Source organism: Arachis hypogaea, chromosome 2 (genome assembly GCF_003086295.3).
Source record: "Arachis hypogaea cultivar Tifrunner chromosome 2, arahy.Tifrunner.gnm2.J5K5, whole genome shotgun sequence".
NCBI lineage: Eukaryota > Viridiplantae > Streptophyta > Magnoliopsida > Fabales > Fabaceae > Arachis > Arachis hypogaea.
The window spans coordinates 932,539-946,568 of NC_092037.1; the positions used below are offsets into that span (position 1 = coordinate 932,539).

General features: G+C 33.5%; 2 protein-coding genes and 1 long non-coding RNA gene across 5 annotated transcripts; 2 read left to right on the forward strand and 1 right to left on the reverse strand.

Moving 5' to 3' along the window:
• Window positions 1-79: 79 nt before the first annotated feature.
• LOC112730699 (phragmoplastin DRP1E) lies at window positions 80-7,445 on the reverse strand. Its single transcript, XM_025780765.3, has 15 exons — window positions 7,020-7,445; window positions 6,815-6,878; window positions 6,559-6,666; window positions 6,204-6,305; window positions 5,173-5,223; window positions 5,026-5,087; window positions 4,525-4,615; window positions 4,374-4,438; window positions 3,966-4,160; window positions 3,764-3,883; window positions 3,606-3,676; window positions 2,659-2,884; window positions 2,517-2,567; window positions 1,993-2,430; window positions 80-377 (listed from the first exon to the last, which is right to left on the reverse strand). The coding sequence occupies exons 1-15, from the start codon at window positions 7,161-7,163 to the stop codon at window positions 249-251; spliced, it is 1,917 nt and encodes a 638-aa protein (XP_025636550.1). The 5' UTR covers window positions 7,164-7,445; the 3' UTR covers window positions 80-248.
• Window positions 959-3,278, forward strand: LOC140177999 (uncharacterized). Its single transcript, XR_011869944.1, has 2 exons — window positions 959-1,349; window positions 1,900-3,278. It is a non-coding gene; the product is annotated as an uncharacterized lncRNA (long non-coding RNA).
• A 1,929-nt stretch (window positions 7,446-9,374) lies between the features above and the next one.
• Window positions 9,375-12,939, forward strand: LOC112730715 (putative F-box protein At5g55150). 3 transcript variants are annotated; one of them, XR_011869946.1, is made up of 2 exons: window positions 9,375-10,122; window positions 12,690-12,939. XR_011869946.1 is itself a non-coding variant. In XM_025780778.3 (2 exons), exon 2 carries the CDS (start codon window positions 10,355-10,357, stop codon window positions 11,438-11,440), a length of 1,086 nt encoding a protein of 361 aa, XP_025636563.1. In that variant the 5' UTR covers window positions 9,447-10,122; window positions 10,293-10,354; the 3' UTR covers window positions 11,441-11,608. The 3 variants fall into 3 exon arrangements, 1 of the variants encoding a protein (XP_025636563.1); XR_011869945.1 differs by lacking the exon at window positions 12,690-12,939 and adding an exon at window positions 10,377-11,608; XM_025780778.3 differs by lacking the exon at window positions 12,690-12,939 and adding an exon at window positions 10,293-11,608 and having other exon boundaries at window positions 9,447-10,122.
• Window positions 12,940-14,030: the final 1,091 nt, after the last annotated feature.

Genomic DNA, 14,030 nt, shown 5'->3' on the forward strand with positions numbered 1-14,030 from the left:
AGCACCAGTTTACTGTCAATGAATAGTGGGAGTTTAGAATTAAGTAGTTCGTACAAATCTCGTAGGTCACTTAATAATGTAGGAGGCATAAAACAATATATAAATTTCATCTTAAATATCAATCCAAACTCCGGTACGTCACCTCACCACATCAACCCCTAAGAATAATCTGAGCTATCAAAAATAATAATACAAAAACAATCGATGTCATATAATACAAGGCAATGGGGACAGCGAAGTAGGCGTCCTCATCTTGCCCAAGAAACAGAATCAATTTCGTCCCTTGCTGCCTTATATAGTTCGAGCCTTTTAGCACACTGTTTTCTCCTCTCCATCAACGCAGGATCTTCATCTAACAAATTTAATAGCTGTTCAGCCTGCATAAAACACCAAGGACAAAATCAGATCACCTTGTAAATCATTAGTCAATATAGAAAAAGTACTACATATATTCCTACAAAATTGAATGGAACTCATAAAAAGACCGAACTCCATTTTCCATATCACAGAGATAGCTTTTCTCTTTCCACCAACATACATTTAAAGATGCATCTTTTTGTTCCTGATATAATTTTTTCATATCTAGAATTTTGGTTAGAGAGATAGACCCTTCGTGTCTCCCAAAAACAAATATAATCAATAGTAAGATGGACAATTAATAGTCAAGGATGAGTACTCTTTTGGTCCAAAGGCTTGGTCGAAATCAAAATCATTCCTAGTCCTTTTTTTTTTTCGAAATTGTCTCGATCGTTAAAATTATTTTTAAAATAATCCTTTTATTAAAAATATCATTTTTAGACTATTTTTCCCATTTATAAAATTTTATTTTTCTAACTCTCAACCTCCCAAAATATCATTGGAAAAAAAAAACAGAGAAAAAACCAAGGAAGAGAAGGGAAAAAAGGCGGGGGAGGGAGAAGTTAACGGCGGCTGCTCCACCACTGTTGCCACCGTCAACGGCGCCAATGGAGAGAGAGCAGCAGATCGGAGAAGAAAGGAAGAGAGAGAAAAGTTGAAGGAAATGACGGCGGCGATGGCAGTGAGAAGGGTCGTCATCGTCGCTGAGCTCACCAGGAGAGACAGGAGACCAAACCAGAGAGAGAGAGAGGGAGAGTTCGTAGAGAAGGAAAGGAAAGAGGCGACGGCACGGGAAGCCACTGCCACCGCCGACACTGCTGCAACACTGCTGCAGGATAAGGTGTAGTCGCCGGCGCCATGCTATTCTTCTTCACCTCCTTCCTCTGTTTATTGTTGATGGAAGTGTTTTTTTTTTCCATTCTGTGTGAATGATTGTTGCTGGAAGTGTTCTTCTCCCTCTATTCAATTTTCATCTCCTCTGTTCTGTTTGGGTAAGGATGAGAGGAGAGGTATTTTTTTGAGAGCAATGTTACACGGCCACCAAATATTATCATTTTTTGCCAGCACTTAGCCAACAATAATTTGTATCCATATTTACAGATATTTTGCACACAAGAAGTATATAATTTACACCTATATTTATTAGAGTGTTGCACACATAAATCAATATAATTTTGCACCCATGAATCAATATAATTTGCACTCACGTTTTTTCAGAATTTGCGCACATAAATTAGTAAGATGACAATTTAGTGTTTGTGCTGGCCAAATGAAGGCAAAAAATAGTAAAAGTTGTTGGCCTTCAAGAGTTTCTCTTTTTTTAAGTATTTTCAGGGACAATTTGTCCAAAAATAAAAGGGGTGATTTTGAAAATAATTTTAACATTGATGACAATTTCAAACAAAAAAGAAAGCTAGAGACGATTTTGATTTCGACCCCAAACCTTAGGAACCAAAAGAATACTTGTCCCTAATAGTCACAAACGCTCAATTTGAACGTTTATTTTATCCTATTTTAAATGTTTGTATTGTCTCTTAATAGGAACATGAAATGATGAGCAAAGTCAGAAATCAAAGCTATGGCAGAGGAGATTTGTCATTGAAGGCAAGAGGGAAACAGTGAGAGAAAGCATACCTTTTTCTTCCCTATTTGTACATAGAAACGGTTTAGCAATGCCAGCTTTGCTTCTCTAACTTGACAATAAACCACCGCCTTTGGAATTGTGTTCTTGAGTGTGTCTGACACCATTCCAATATAAGATAACACGTTTGATCCAATCCTCCGGAAATGACCCTCTCCATAACGATCAACATTTGGGGCAGCATACCGATCCCCATCTGGCGCAGCTGGATTAGCGGATTTAGTTGAACTAGGTGGATTAGCTGAATTAGGTGGATTTCCAGCTCTCTCCACTTCCTGAGGAAGTTTCCGGAAGAACTCCACAGTGAGATATGAAGACTCCATATCCACAAGCCGTAGAGTTGCCTTCTTACTCTCTTCACGGAACCTCTCTAAAGCCTCATTTGTAGCAGCAGCTAATTCGGCTTGAAGAGTTGGAAAACGCTTTAGTTCCTGTTTAGCAAAAGATTCATAGGCTTTTACAGACCATTCAACCTACATGAACATAATAACTACAAAATAAAATTCACAAACTTTACCTCGGTTTCAGCTATTGATTTCCTCACAAGTTCTTTCAAGACATAGTGAACCTACGTTGAAATCATACACACCCAGCTTAATTCTTATAGTAAAGTTAGCTTTAAAATAAGAACTACGCAGAATAAAATCATGATTGCTTACTGCATCAACTGATGCCTCAGCTGGACCTCTGAAGTAACTCAGAGCCCCTTCAATCAGGCGCCGGTACCCTTGCTCTGGGGCAATTAAGTGAGGCTGGTAACCATCAGCTTCTGACACCACTTTCTTCACATTCTGAAGAGAAAGATGTCGGTCAAATGGTAGTTTCCGTAGAGCAGCAGGAAGCTGATTGTCAAAGACATTGTATATCCTGTCTCCTCCTGCCCGCCTAAGACAATAAAGCAGAAAGATCATATCTTCAACCACTGGATATCAAGACACTTCATGACAATTATTCAACATTTATTAGGCATGTCTAGGTTGTAATCTTTGTCATTCAGAGCTTTTGTAAACACACACGACACGAGTTTATTTATTTCAAAAATTATCATTTAAATATCCTAGATATTAACGTAAATAGAAAACAGTGATTAACATTGGTTAACTTTATAGCAAAATAAGTGAAAGAAAGGTTGTAAAAATATATCGCAATATATTTTTACAACTCATATATATTAATCAATTGTTATGTTATGCCATACTTCAACCATATGTCTGTTCTTTCGTGGTTTCACATAATATACATACTAAATTTGTAAAATTAACTTATTGATTGAATCAAACGCTTATCAATGTTGATATAGTTTGTGTTTCTTATACAACTATGATATATGAGTTTTTTAAGAGCATTACCAGCTCCAATACTAATCCAAGACTTAAAAGGTTCAATATAATAAATTAAGAACCAAGAACTATTGCAATTGAAAAGTGCCGTGGATCTTAATTTCTAATTTAAAAGACTAAACTCAAACACCATAGAAATATCTATAAAACCATCAAGGATAAGTCAAGAACAGTCAAGTTGCTATCCCAAAAACTATCAACTCTAAAAATTTATGAGAAGCCAGTAATTATAGAGTATAAATTGAAAATGATAGCATATATTTTACCCTCCATCTAAATGCTCCTTGAATATCCGTTCAAATGCACGGCAGAGGTCGAGGATGGTGTATAGTTGAGCCTAAAACAACAAATACAGTTGAAATATTCTTCCGAAGAACATTGCAGAGATATTTTGCTCATCTATTCACAAATTTAAACCACATACCCCAGCATCCATAGAAATTGGTCTCCCAATACGATCCATCTCTGCTTCCAGCTCTTCGATGGTTTTGTTTATCAAAGATATAATACTAGGTATCTGTGCCCTAATTACCGACTCCAAGTACTGTAAAAAAAAAAATCTAACATAATTATGCTGGCCCTATCTCTTTAAGAGAATGAGAAATAGCAGCTACCAGAGAGCAAACCTGAGAGAGAAGTTTTGCAAGGTATTCTGAACCCATTTTATGTGCCAAGTGTCCATACTCAGGACTGGTGGCAAAATACTCTCGCTCCTTCCGCCTAGAAAAAATCATATCAACGTTTCTATTGATATCAGCTTGGGATCGATTTACTATACCAACCCAAGGATGTTGCAGACGATAGGATCTACCTTCAAGGACCTTGATGCAATAAAAGGGTAACATCACAAAGTAAATTATAAGATTGTAGTCTCATAGGTTCAATCTTCAAACTTCCAAGAATTTCAAAGGGATATATTTCACAGCTGCATGCGCGCGCGCGCACAGTCACACACACACACACACACACACACACACACACACACACACACACAGAGAGAGAGAGAGAGAGAGAGAGAGAGAGAGAGAGATTACATCCAATGCATTAGTTCCTTTGTCCATCAAATCCAGCTTTGTCAACACTCCAAATGTTCTCTCACCTGGACAAGTTGCAGACAGGAAATTAGTGAAACACAAACGTCAGGGCTTCAAGCAAAAGGAACAAACAATTACTCCATGTAAGTACCTGATGGGTCCACTTCCCTTGCAATTTTAATAGCATCAGAAGTTGCTATATCTTGATTGGCCGGAGATATTGCCAGTATAATACAATTAGGCTGTCAAAACGCATTAAATATTGGTTAATGGCATCTCAATTGCAGACTAAATGATTCATCAACAATACAAAGTAATAAAATGGTTCCCAGAGGCAGAGAGAAACACAATAAAGGTGTCTTTTTGGAAACAAGGAATTCATAATTGTCACCCAGTGCAATAATAAATATAAAAAAGAAAAGCATGCTAAACGAAAACAAAAATCTAAATCTAAAATTTGACACCAGTATAAGAGGAAATAATAAAAGCATTGCAATACTACAAATAAGTCATTGACTCCCTAAGTCTTTATGACCTTATCAAAACAATCTACACAAACTGAAGCAGTACCCTTTTATATTTTTCAGTTCTGTCTTCTATATATACACACACACACACATACATATATTCTTACAAAAAAATTTCATTTTACCTTCTCAATGTAAGATCGGACCATATTTTCAATGTCTTGAACAATACTCTCCTGCTGTCCTTCTGTAAATGGCATAGTAATCAATGACTGCAAACTATAAAGGACCGAAATATCATACCATATAAAGCAATTGAATGCAAATCATACCTACAGCAACTTTAGTCAACCCTGGCAGATCAACCAAAGTTAGGTTGACAACTGCTCAAAAAACAGAGAAAAAAGGATAATTTAATTAGAGGGAAAAAAGAACAGCAAGAATAGTTATGTAATAGCAAATGACAATATTAACTACTAGTTCCAGCATATGCAATATGATAACACTCTACAGGAATATAAATACAAATGTAATTAACAAAAGAAAGAATACAAATATAATGTACAAAAAGAAAATAATAAAGGGAAAAAGACGATGATGCAAATTAAATAAATGAAATTTAAAAGCTTTTAAGAAGTGCCATTGTTATAATCTAAAATACAACAACAAACAGAGAGATTCACAATCATATTTGCGAATGAGGTAGCTGCATCTTAGTCAAAAAAGGGTTACAGTGTAGCTCCTACTAAAGGAGGTACTAACCATTCTATATAGAGCAGCTTCCGAAGAAGTAGAAGGTCCTGGCAATGTATCTAGGTCTAGAATACAAATATTTAACTCTAGAAATACGTTAAGTTGGTCACTTTCATTTTTATATTTGCTGCACAATATTCATTTCCTAAATGTTTCCATGCTCACCTAGATTCATAGAATCTGGCAACATCTCTAAAATTTTTTAAATTTCAGGGACCACAATCATCTTCGTTTGTGAGTTGTGATTTGTTCTACTTTTCCTTAGTTGAATCTGCTTACTTATTTACTTTCCCATGAAAAAGAAATGTTAACAATGAAGCGACTCAGTAAGGATGAGATTTTGTTATATTGATTGATAACCAGAAGATTAGCTATTGTACATTTTCTTTACTTTCAATAGGGTAGGGAATATTATTGTCTCTGATTTTGGACTCTCTTCTCCATTACAATATAGTATCCTCAGGAATTCAAAGAGGAAAAAATATACCAGCTTAAAACCAAAAACAATAATAAAACAAAAACAAAAGCACAAAAATCAAACTGGAGTTACAGTAAACAACCATCTAGTGAATATTTCGGAGAGTACAAGACAATAACAATTAGTGCGCACCTTTTGGAGAATAAATGCTAAGATGAATCGGAACAGGGGATATTTGTTTCGTCTTTCCTGTCAATCTGTCAGTTTCATCCTGAATTTCCTTACGCACTAGAGCTGCAATAATAATAGTAATAATAATAATAAATAAATAAATAAATAAATCAAATCAAATCAAATAAGTATAAATAAGAAGGCATGAACATTTCTTCAATTCTGTAACAATTAACAAGTAAAGCAGTAACCACTATATTTCTATAATTAGGAAGTGTCCGCTACAGTACAAGACCGCTCGTTGAAAGCATCAACATGGAAAATTGAATGCTTGAGTACATTATATGGAAGTAACAAGGTGCATTCGGCACGTTACCAAAATCGGTTAACTTTTTCCCAGGCATGTGAAGAAACTCAGCATAGTCTTGTGCATCACCTTCCACCTGATGAAGCTGCAACACCAATGGACGCCTTGTCACAATCCCTGCAATTCAAACACAATTACACAATTCAAATTCATTCACATAAAAACACAGAACCGCCAAACAAATAACAAAATCAAGAACAAAAAAAATAAATAATTGATAATTAAATAAATGAATAAAAGAAAAAACGAAGTAGTAATAACAAACCTGATCCTCTAGGCAGAAAGTCACGGCCAACAATGCTCTCAAGAACCGAAGACTTTCCTGAACTCTGCTCACATTTCCAAAATTAGAAAGAAAAAATCAAGAAAACGGAGAAAATTAGAAAACGTAAACGAAATTTCATCTCCAACGGTTTTCTCCGCCACAATAAATAGTTAATTTCAAAGAAAAAAAATTCGACGATTATGACCTGGCCACCAACCACGGCTACTGAGGGAAGAGCTTCCCAGAGAGAAGAGAAGGCGTTGTTGTCAGCGCCGCCATAATCGCCGAGAACGGTGCAAGCTCTCTGAATTCTGTTAACCAAACCAATCAAGCTCTCCATCGTCGCCATGTTAGTTCTTGAACAACAACAAACTACACGAAGATCACGCTTACTCTTCAGCTACTTTAACAGCAGCAACCTTTCTCCTCCTTCTACTGTGAATTCTGAAAACCCTAGATTCTAAGTCACGAGCTCTTGACGTGAAGAGTAAGAGAGAAGAAGCGAGGTAGAAGAAAGAAAGAAAGAGAGTTCCAGAGAGAGAAAATTCGTGCAATTTTTGCGCCTCTTTTGGACAAAGTAAAAGAGTCACGTACGCGAACCGGTTAGAGAAGGGGGTTATGAACTTATCATACGTTGGTTAAGAATTTTTTATAATATTTATAAAAATATTATTTTTAGTGTAAAAAAGTTTTATAGTTATAATTAACTTTTAAATTTATTTAAAAAAGATTTAAATATATAAATTTAATTGAATAATTATGTAAAAAAAAATTTATATTATTAATGTATTAAAAATAATATCTATTTACGAAATATATAATTAAAATTAAGATTATACTCTTTTTTAATATTTTTCAATGTAAAACATAAAAAAATAAAATATGTAATTAATTAAAAAGTATCATTAAAAAATAAAATAAATGATTTCACTATGATTACCATAATTATAGTTACCTTATTAATACAGTATAATAAACGATAATTAATTAATTATAATAATTTAGTATTTTTCGTATAATATTTTTTAGTTTTATATCAAACAAATGTACTGTATAACCGTATAAAAAATGGGAGAGAAGGAAAGAGGATTTGCTGAAGTTTGAAAGTTCAAAGTTTTGAATAGAAAAGAGTTTGGAGGAGTGTAGCAGGACGCAGGCGATGATGATGATGATGCAAGTGTGGGGACAGTTGTTTTGAAAACAAAATAGGGTCAAGCCTCGGAACAATGGCGGCGCAACGAGTTCAATTCCATGCCTTTCGTTATTTTCGTCTTTCTTAGAAGGTTCCATCGCGAGTTTCTGGAAGAAGACAATATTAAGTAAATCGTTAAAAAAAATGTAATGGATTTATTGGTTTTTGAGAAATAAAAAAACAAATTACATCGTTTAAAAATTATATTACCGATATATTTCATCTTTTATTAATCTCACACAGAATTGACAGAGACATATAAGGCTATTGTAAAATTTTTCAACGGACATTTTTTAATAAAATATATTCTTGATTTATTGGTCTATGTTATAAATATATAGTTCAAATTTAGATATGTTAGATTTTATAGATTTTTTTCAGGTTTGAATTTTGGTCCATTTAAAAATTCTATAAGTTTACAAGCTTATTTAAAAATTGTGTTTTATGAATTATAATTTAAAATAAAAAATTTAAAAAATATAATTTGAATTTCACGCATTTTAGAATTTATAATTCATGAATGAGTTATAATCTATAAACATAATTTTTTTTCAAAAAACACTACAACTTTAATTAGCCATAACTATTAAATTTTTTAGTTTTGTTTTGAGTTTACTATGAAGAAATAGTTAAAGGTCTAAATAAAAATAATTTAATTTTTTTACAAAAATAATATTTTAACAAACCAATTCAATGAATTTTATAAATTTTTTTAAAGCATATGATCATCACATTTTTAACTAATAAATTTTAAAATAATTTAATTATTTTACAAAAATAATATTTTGACGAGTAACCTGACCGTTTCCAATCTTATCCTTATTGTATTTAGTTTTGAGAATAGAACAAAACAAAATATTGAAAATAAGACACAAAAAACTGATAAACAAAAATTAATGTTTTTGTATCTTATTTGATAATAAATTAAAACAAATTATAAAAATTTAATTTATTATTAATTTTTTTATTAAAAAATTAAAAAAATATAATTATAAAAAATGAATAAGAATAAAAAAAATAAGTTGTGTTTTTTTTTGTTAATATCTTTGTGTAATGATAGTAAACTCATAATTTCTATCTCAATTCAAAGAATGAACTAGAATTATAACTTATAAAATTATAAGGCATAATGAAAACATGATTCGTATATTCTAAAAAAAAAAATTTAAAAGTTTTGATAGCATAAAAATTAATTTATAAAAAGTTTAGCTAATCAAAGTTACAAGTTACAAACACAACTTCAAACGAAAACATTAAATTAAATCCAACTATTCAAGAATAGCAAAAGCAATTAAGCAAAGATGTCATAAGTCATAACATACCAAAATTAATTCAAAAATAACAAAAGCAAATGAGCAGAGATTTTAGAATATAACAAAAATTCAATAATTCACCAACAATTATTATCTTGATATACATATACTATATAAAAACTTAGAAGAGAGTGGCAATTTGCTAGAGTTAGAAATGTTTAGTTTTTCTTCCTTTTTTTGGGCCTTAAGCCACTATCAAAGAAAATATAAAAACTTAGAAGAAAAGAGGAGAGGAGGGAGGCAAGTCATGTGAAGTCGCTGGCGCTGGAGGCGCCGAGATCGATCCACGGAGAGAGCCAGAGTCAGACAGCTCGCTGCGGGAGGGAGTGGCGCTTCGAGTCTGCAGCCGTAGGGAGGCAAAGCATCATTCACCAATGGAAGTCTTTGCTCAGGCGCTGGTAGGGGAGGGAAGTGCTGTTTGAATCGTAGCCTGAAGCCGGGTCGGGTGGAGCTTCTGTGTTGGTTGGGTCTGGGCCAGGTTGTTGGCCCGTTGCCCTGAAAGAAAAAAAAAAAAAAGAAAGCTCGAAGTGTTTGAAGGCAATGGTGGATATTTACGGTCTCATCCTTGGCGTCAACCCTTTGAAGATGAAGAAATTGCAGCAGTCATGGAGGCAGCGCAGGGAGTTGAAGTGGAAGCTCGAAATATGTTTGTCATTGCCTTTTCTCCTTTTCCTTATTTTTGGTTTCCAACGGCATCCCCAGCCCGCCAGGCTAAGGACTAATCTGTCGCAGTACTGACAACGACAAACAATAAAAAAGAAACCAACAGAAACAAGAATTGCATAATCGTACGATTTTGCGAGGTATGTTGCCATTTTGACTCCCTTGCTATAATGTGAGCATGTTAGTTAAGACTGATATAATTTTTTATCGGATCTTTTTTAATCTTTTTCAACAATATTAATGATATTCTAAGATTTAATCAGATTTTAATGTAGATATCTTAGTCTATTTAAAGTCTTAATCCTCACAGTTCTCTTCCATGAAATTAAAGAGCGTCAAAAAAGAAGAGTGAAAAACAATACTCACACTTCAATGGCTTCTCCTTCTCTCTCAGTTCCCTACGCTCTTCTTCCAAGCCTTCAACAAACACACCTCATTGACGATGATGATGATCCTATAACTGTTGACCGAAGCATCTTCAGTTTATCAGAGAAAAAGCTTTATGAATGGAAAAACACATTGAAGGGTCATGTTGGAGCATGGTGTGTTGGTTCTTCTCATGGATGGATTATACTTTTGGATCAGAATGGAGTTCCACTTCTTCTAAACTCTTCTTCTTCCACTACCATTAACGTACCACCTCTTCCCCTTTCATTCCTGCATCCTGTCACATATTCTTACTTCGCTGAATACTTAAGGAAAACCTTCATAGTCAAAGCAATCTTGATGTGTTGTTCCTCTCCTTCAAGCTACATTCTTGCCATCATATATGGTTCCAACTACAAGATTGCTTATTGCAATTCTGCAACTTGGGTTGAGCTCCCTGATGATAAGCAATCTTATTGTGACATTGTGTTCAGCAGCAACTATCTTTATGCCTTGACACAAGATGGTTCTGTTGAAGTTTGGAATATTTGTGGACAAATTCCTAAAAGATTGATTCTTTTAACACCAACTGCGGATGCTAATTATAAAGAGGAAAAACCATATTTAGAAAATAATTTCTCAAGAAATTTATACTTAGTGGTATCTGCCGAAGAAATCTTGCTGGTGACAAGATTTATTGGGAATTTTGTGAATGATGACGGGTTGGTAATAGAAGAAGGAGATCTTTTATCATCTGAGGATACACAACCATTGATTTGTCCTTATAGAACAAAGTATTTTAGTGTTTATAAACTTGATATTGAAGACAAGAGATGGAAAAAGATGAGATCTTTACATGATAAAGTTCTGTTCTTGGGTGCTAATGAGTCTGTATCAATGGATGCTAAAGCTTGCTTGGGGTGTGAAGCAAACTCAATCTATTTCACAGATGATAGGTGGGAAGAGATGACTTTGGACTACATGTATGGTGGACATGATTGGGGTGTTTTCAATCTTGAAGAGAAATGTGTTAAGAGCCTCATGCAATGTGCAAATAGGATTGATCCTCCACCAATTTGGGTAGTTCCATAGTAATTTAGGGTTTGCCATTTAGAATGATATGGTTCTTTTGTAATTGAATTTTTTTTTTTTCTTCTCTGTTTGACAATTCAAAAAATCATGTAAAGAACTTAAGATTCACTGACTTTTTTTAAGTACATATGGCACATTACAATATATCTTTTTCTTTCCTCCTAGTAATCTATTCTGGTCTCTTTTTGGTACCGTAATCACCTTTTTTTTTACTTCTAATTTAAAGAACATCATAAGCAAATTGAATTGAACTTCTAATCTTTATAGTTTAATAGTAGCTCCTTCATGAAATATCCTAATGCAGAAAGTTTCCTTAATGGTTGCTGGAAATATACAAAACATGATAATTACCTATAAACATACAGTAAATTTTCTTAATGACGCAGACGCACTGCCATTAATATTTGGCTTCCTTTCTTCTACCAAAACCAGCAAAGCTGATCAACAGAAAATTGATCCAAAGTTTCAGGAAAATTCCAAAGAATGAATTCCATTGGAAATTAACCATAGAACAGTGCATAACTAGATGCATATTTTGATTTTGAACTATATTCAAGACAAAAGATTTGAGTTAAATCTATCAATGGATCCATTTGGACAACCTTTAAAAGTAAACATCCATTGACACCCCACAATATATTGTCTTTCATTTTTTTGATAAAAAAAATAATAACTAAGATGAGGAGATGGATAATACTAATAGGGGGATAAGGGATCCCCTATACAAAAGCAAAAACAAAAAACTAAGGATTTATTTGTAAAGCATAGCTTTCCAATCTCTCAACATGTCTGAGAGGGAAGGTCCCCTATAAAGATCATGAGTTTTACATCAACTAGATGCTAGGTGTCTAATTCTATATGACAATATGACAATATATGTACTTGCGGGTTTTGGACCTAGTTCTCATGCTCTGTTAGATTTCTGAGTTTGTTGCTTGGCACCAACCTTGGTGTCATATTGATTAACTTGTGGTTTTATGGATGATAACCTAATAAAGCATCTAATATAGGCATAACTAATTTTTTAGGTGAGTAAAGTTCTTGTTTCTTAGAAAGCAAGCATTGTATTTTGTTTCACCTTGTTATAATTGATTTTTGTTATGCCATGCATTTGAACTGTGAAAATCTTCTGTACGTTTTAAATAACTAGTTCATCGCAGAAGTGTCTTTTGTTTTCTTTATTTTCTCTTTGGGCAACTTACATGTGCAACTTAACTGCTTAAGGGTTTTTTTTTTTTTTTTGATGTAGGAAATGGTCGAATTGGCCACACTGCAACCAGGGAAACAACATGTACCTCTTTCCGGGGTTAGCTGGAAATTTTACTTATAAACTAAAATTTCCTCTATGTTGTGCTGTTGTATTAAATATGATTAGTTTTCTCAATAAGTTATGTTTTTGTTCCAGTATTGGTCTTGGAACACTCTTGTCTGGTTCTACAGACATCTCTGATGGTATGCTACAGGCCATAGTAGCAAGAATCTCGATTTAACTCTTAAAATCTTTTCGATATTACGATTTTAAATGAGTTTATCGATTTTATAAAATTTGTACTAAGTATGACGATTTTACGATTTAAATCTTGTTAAAATTTTACGTTTTACGTTTTTTATTTACTTTTTCGATTTCACGTAAAATCTCGATTTTCTCTACCTTGCTACAGGCTGTTGGTGAGCGGTAAATCTTTCTACATTTAATACAATTTGAAAATACTAGTATGAAAAGAATTTTAAGTACATATGACAGGCCATTGAGGTTGTTAAGATTGACATATTTTTTTACCGGATCTTTTTTAATCATTTCAACAATATTTTATCTTGTTAATATTTTAAGATTTAATCAGATTTTAGTTTCCGATTTTAATGGAGATATCTTAGTCTGTTTAAAGTCTTAATCCTCAAAGTTCTCTTCCATGAAATTAAGGAGTGTCAAAAAGGAAGGGTGAAAAACAATATCACACTTCAATGGCTTCTCCTTCTCTCTCAGTTCCCTACGCTCTTCTTCCAAGAATTCAACAAACACACCTCATTGATCGTCATGATGATCCTATAACTGTTGACCGAAGCATCTTCAGTTTATCACAAAACAAGCGTTATGAATGGAAGAAAGTATTTTACTGTTTATAAACTTGATATTGGAGACAAGAAGTGGAAAAAAAAAATGAGATTTTTACATGATAAAGTTCTGTTCTTGGGTGCTAATGAGTCTGTATCAATGGATGTTAAAGTTTGCTTGGGGTGTGAAGCAAACTCAATCTACTTCACAGATGATAGGTGGGAAGGGATGACTTTGGACTACATGTATGGTGGACATGATTGGGGTGTTTTCAATCTTGAAGAGAAATGTGTTAAGAGCCTCATGCAATGTGCAAATAGGATTGATCCTCCACCAATTTGGGTAGTTCTATAGTAATTTAGGGTTTGCCATTTAGAATGATATGGTTCTTTTGTAATTGATTTTTTTTTTTTTTTTCTTCTCTATTTGACAGTTCAAAAAATCATGTAAAGAACTTAAGATTCACCAATTTTTTTTTAAGTGCATATGACACATTACAATATATCTTTTTCTTTCCTCCTAGTAATCTATTCTGGT

Excerpts from the sequence above, each read along its gene's own strand:
- LOC112730715 (XM_025780778.3), top strand. The coding sequence starts at position 10,355 with ATGGCTTCTCCTTCTCTCTCAGTTCCCTACGCTCTTCTTCCAAGCCTT.
- LOC112730699 (XM_025780765.3), bottom strand. The coding sequence starts at position 7,163 with ATGGCGACGATGGAGAGCTTGATTGGTTTGGTTAACAGAATTCAGAGA. Across the intron at positions 3,884-3,965 it reads TTGCAAAACTTCTCTCTCAG|TACTTGGAGTCGGTAATTAG; the intron begins GTTTGCTCTCTG and ends TTTTTTTTACAG. Across the intron at positions 378-1,992 it reads TACAAATAGGGAAGAAAAAG|GCTGAACAGCTATTAAATTT; the intron begins GTATGCTTTCTC and ends TGTTTTATGCAG.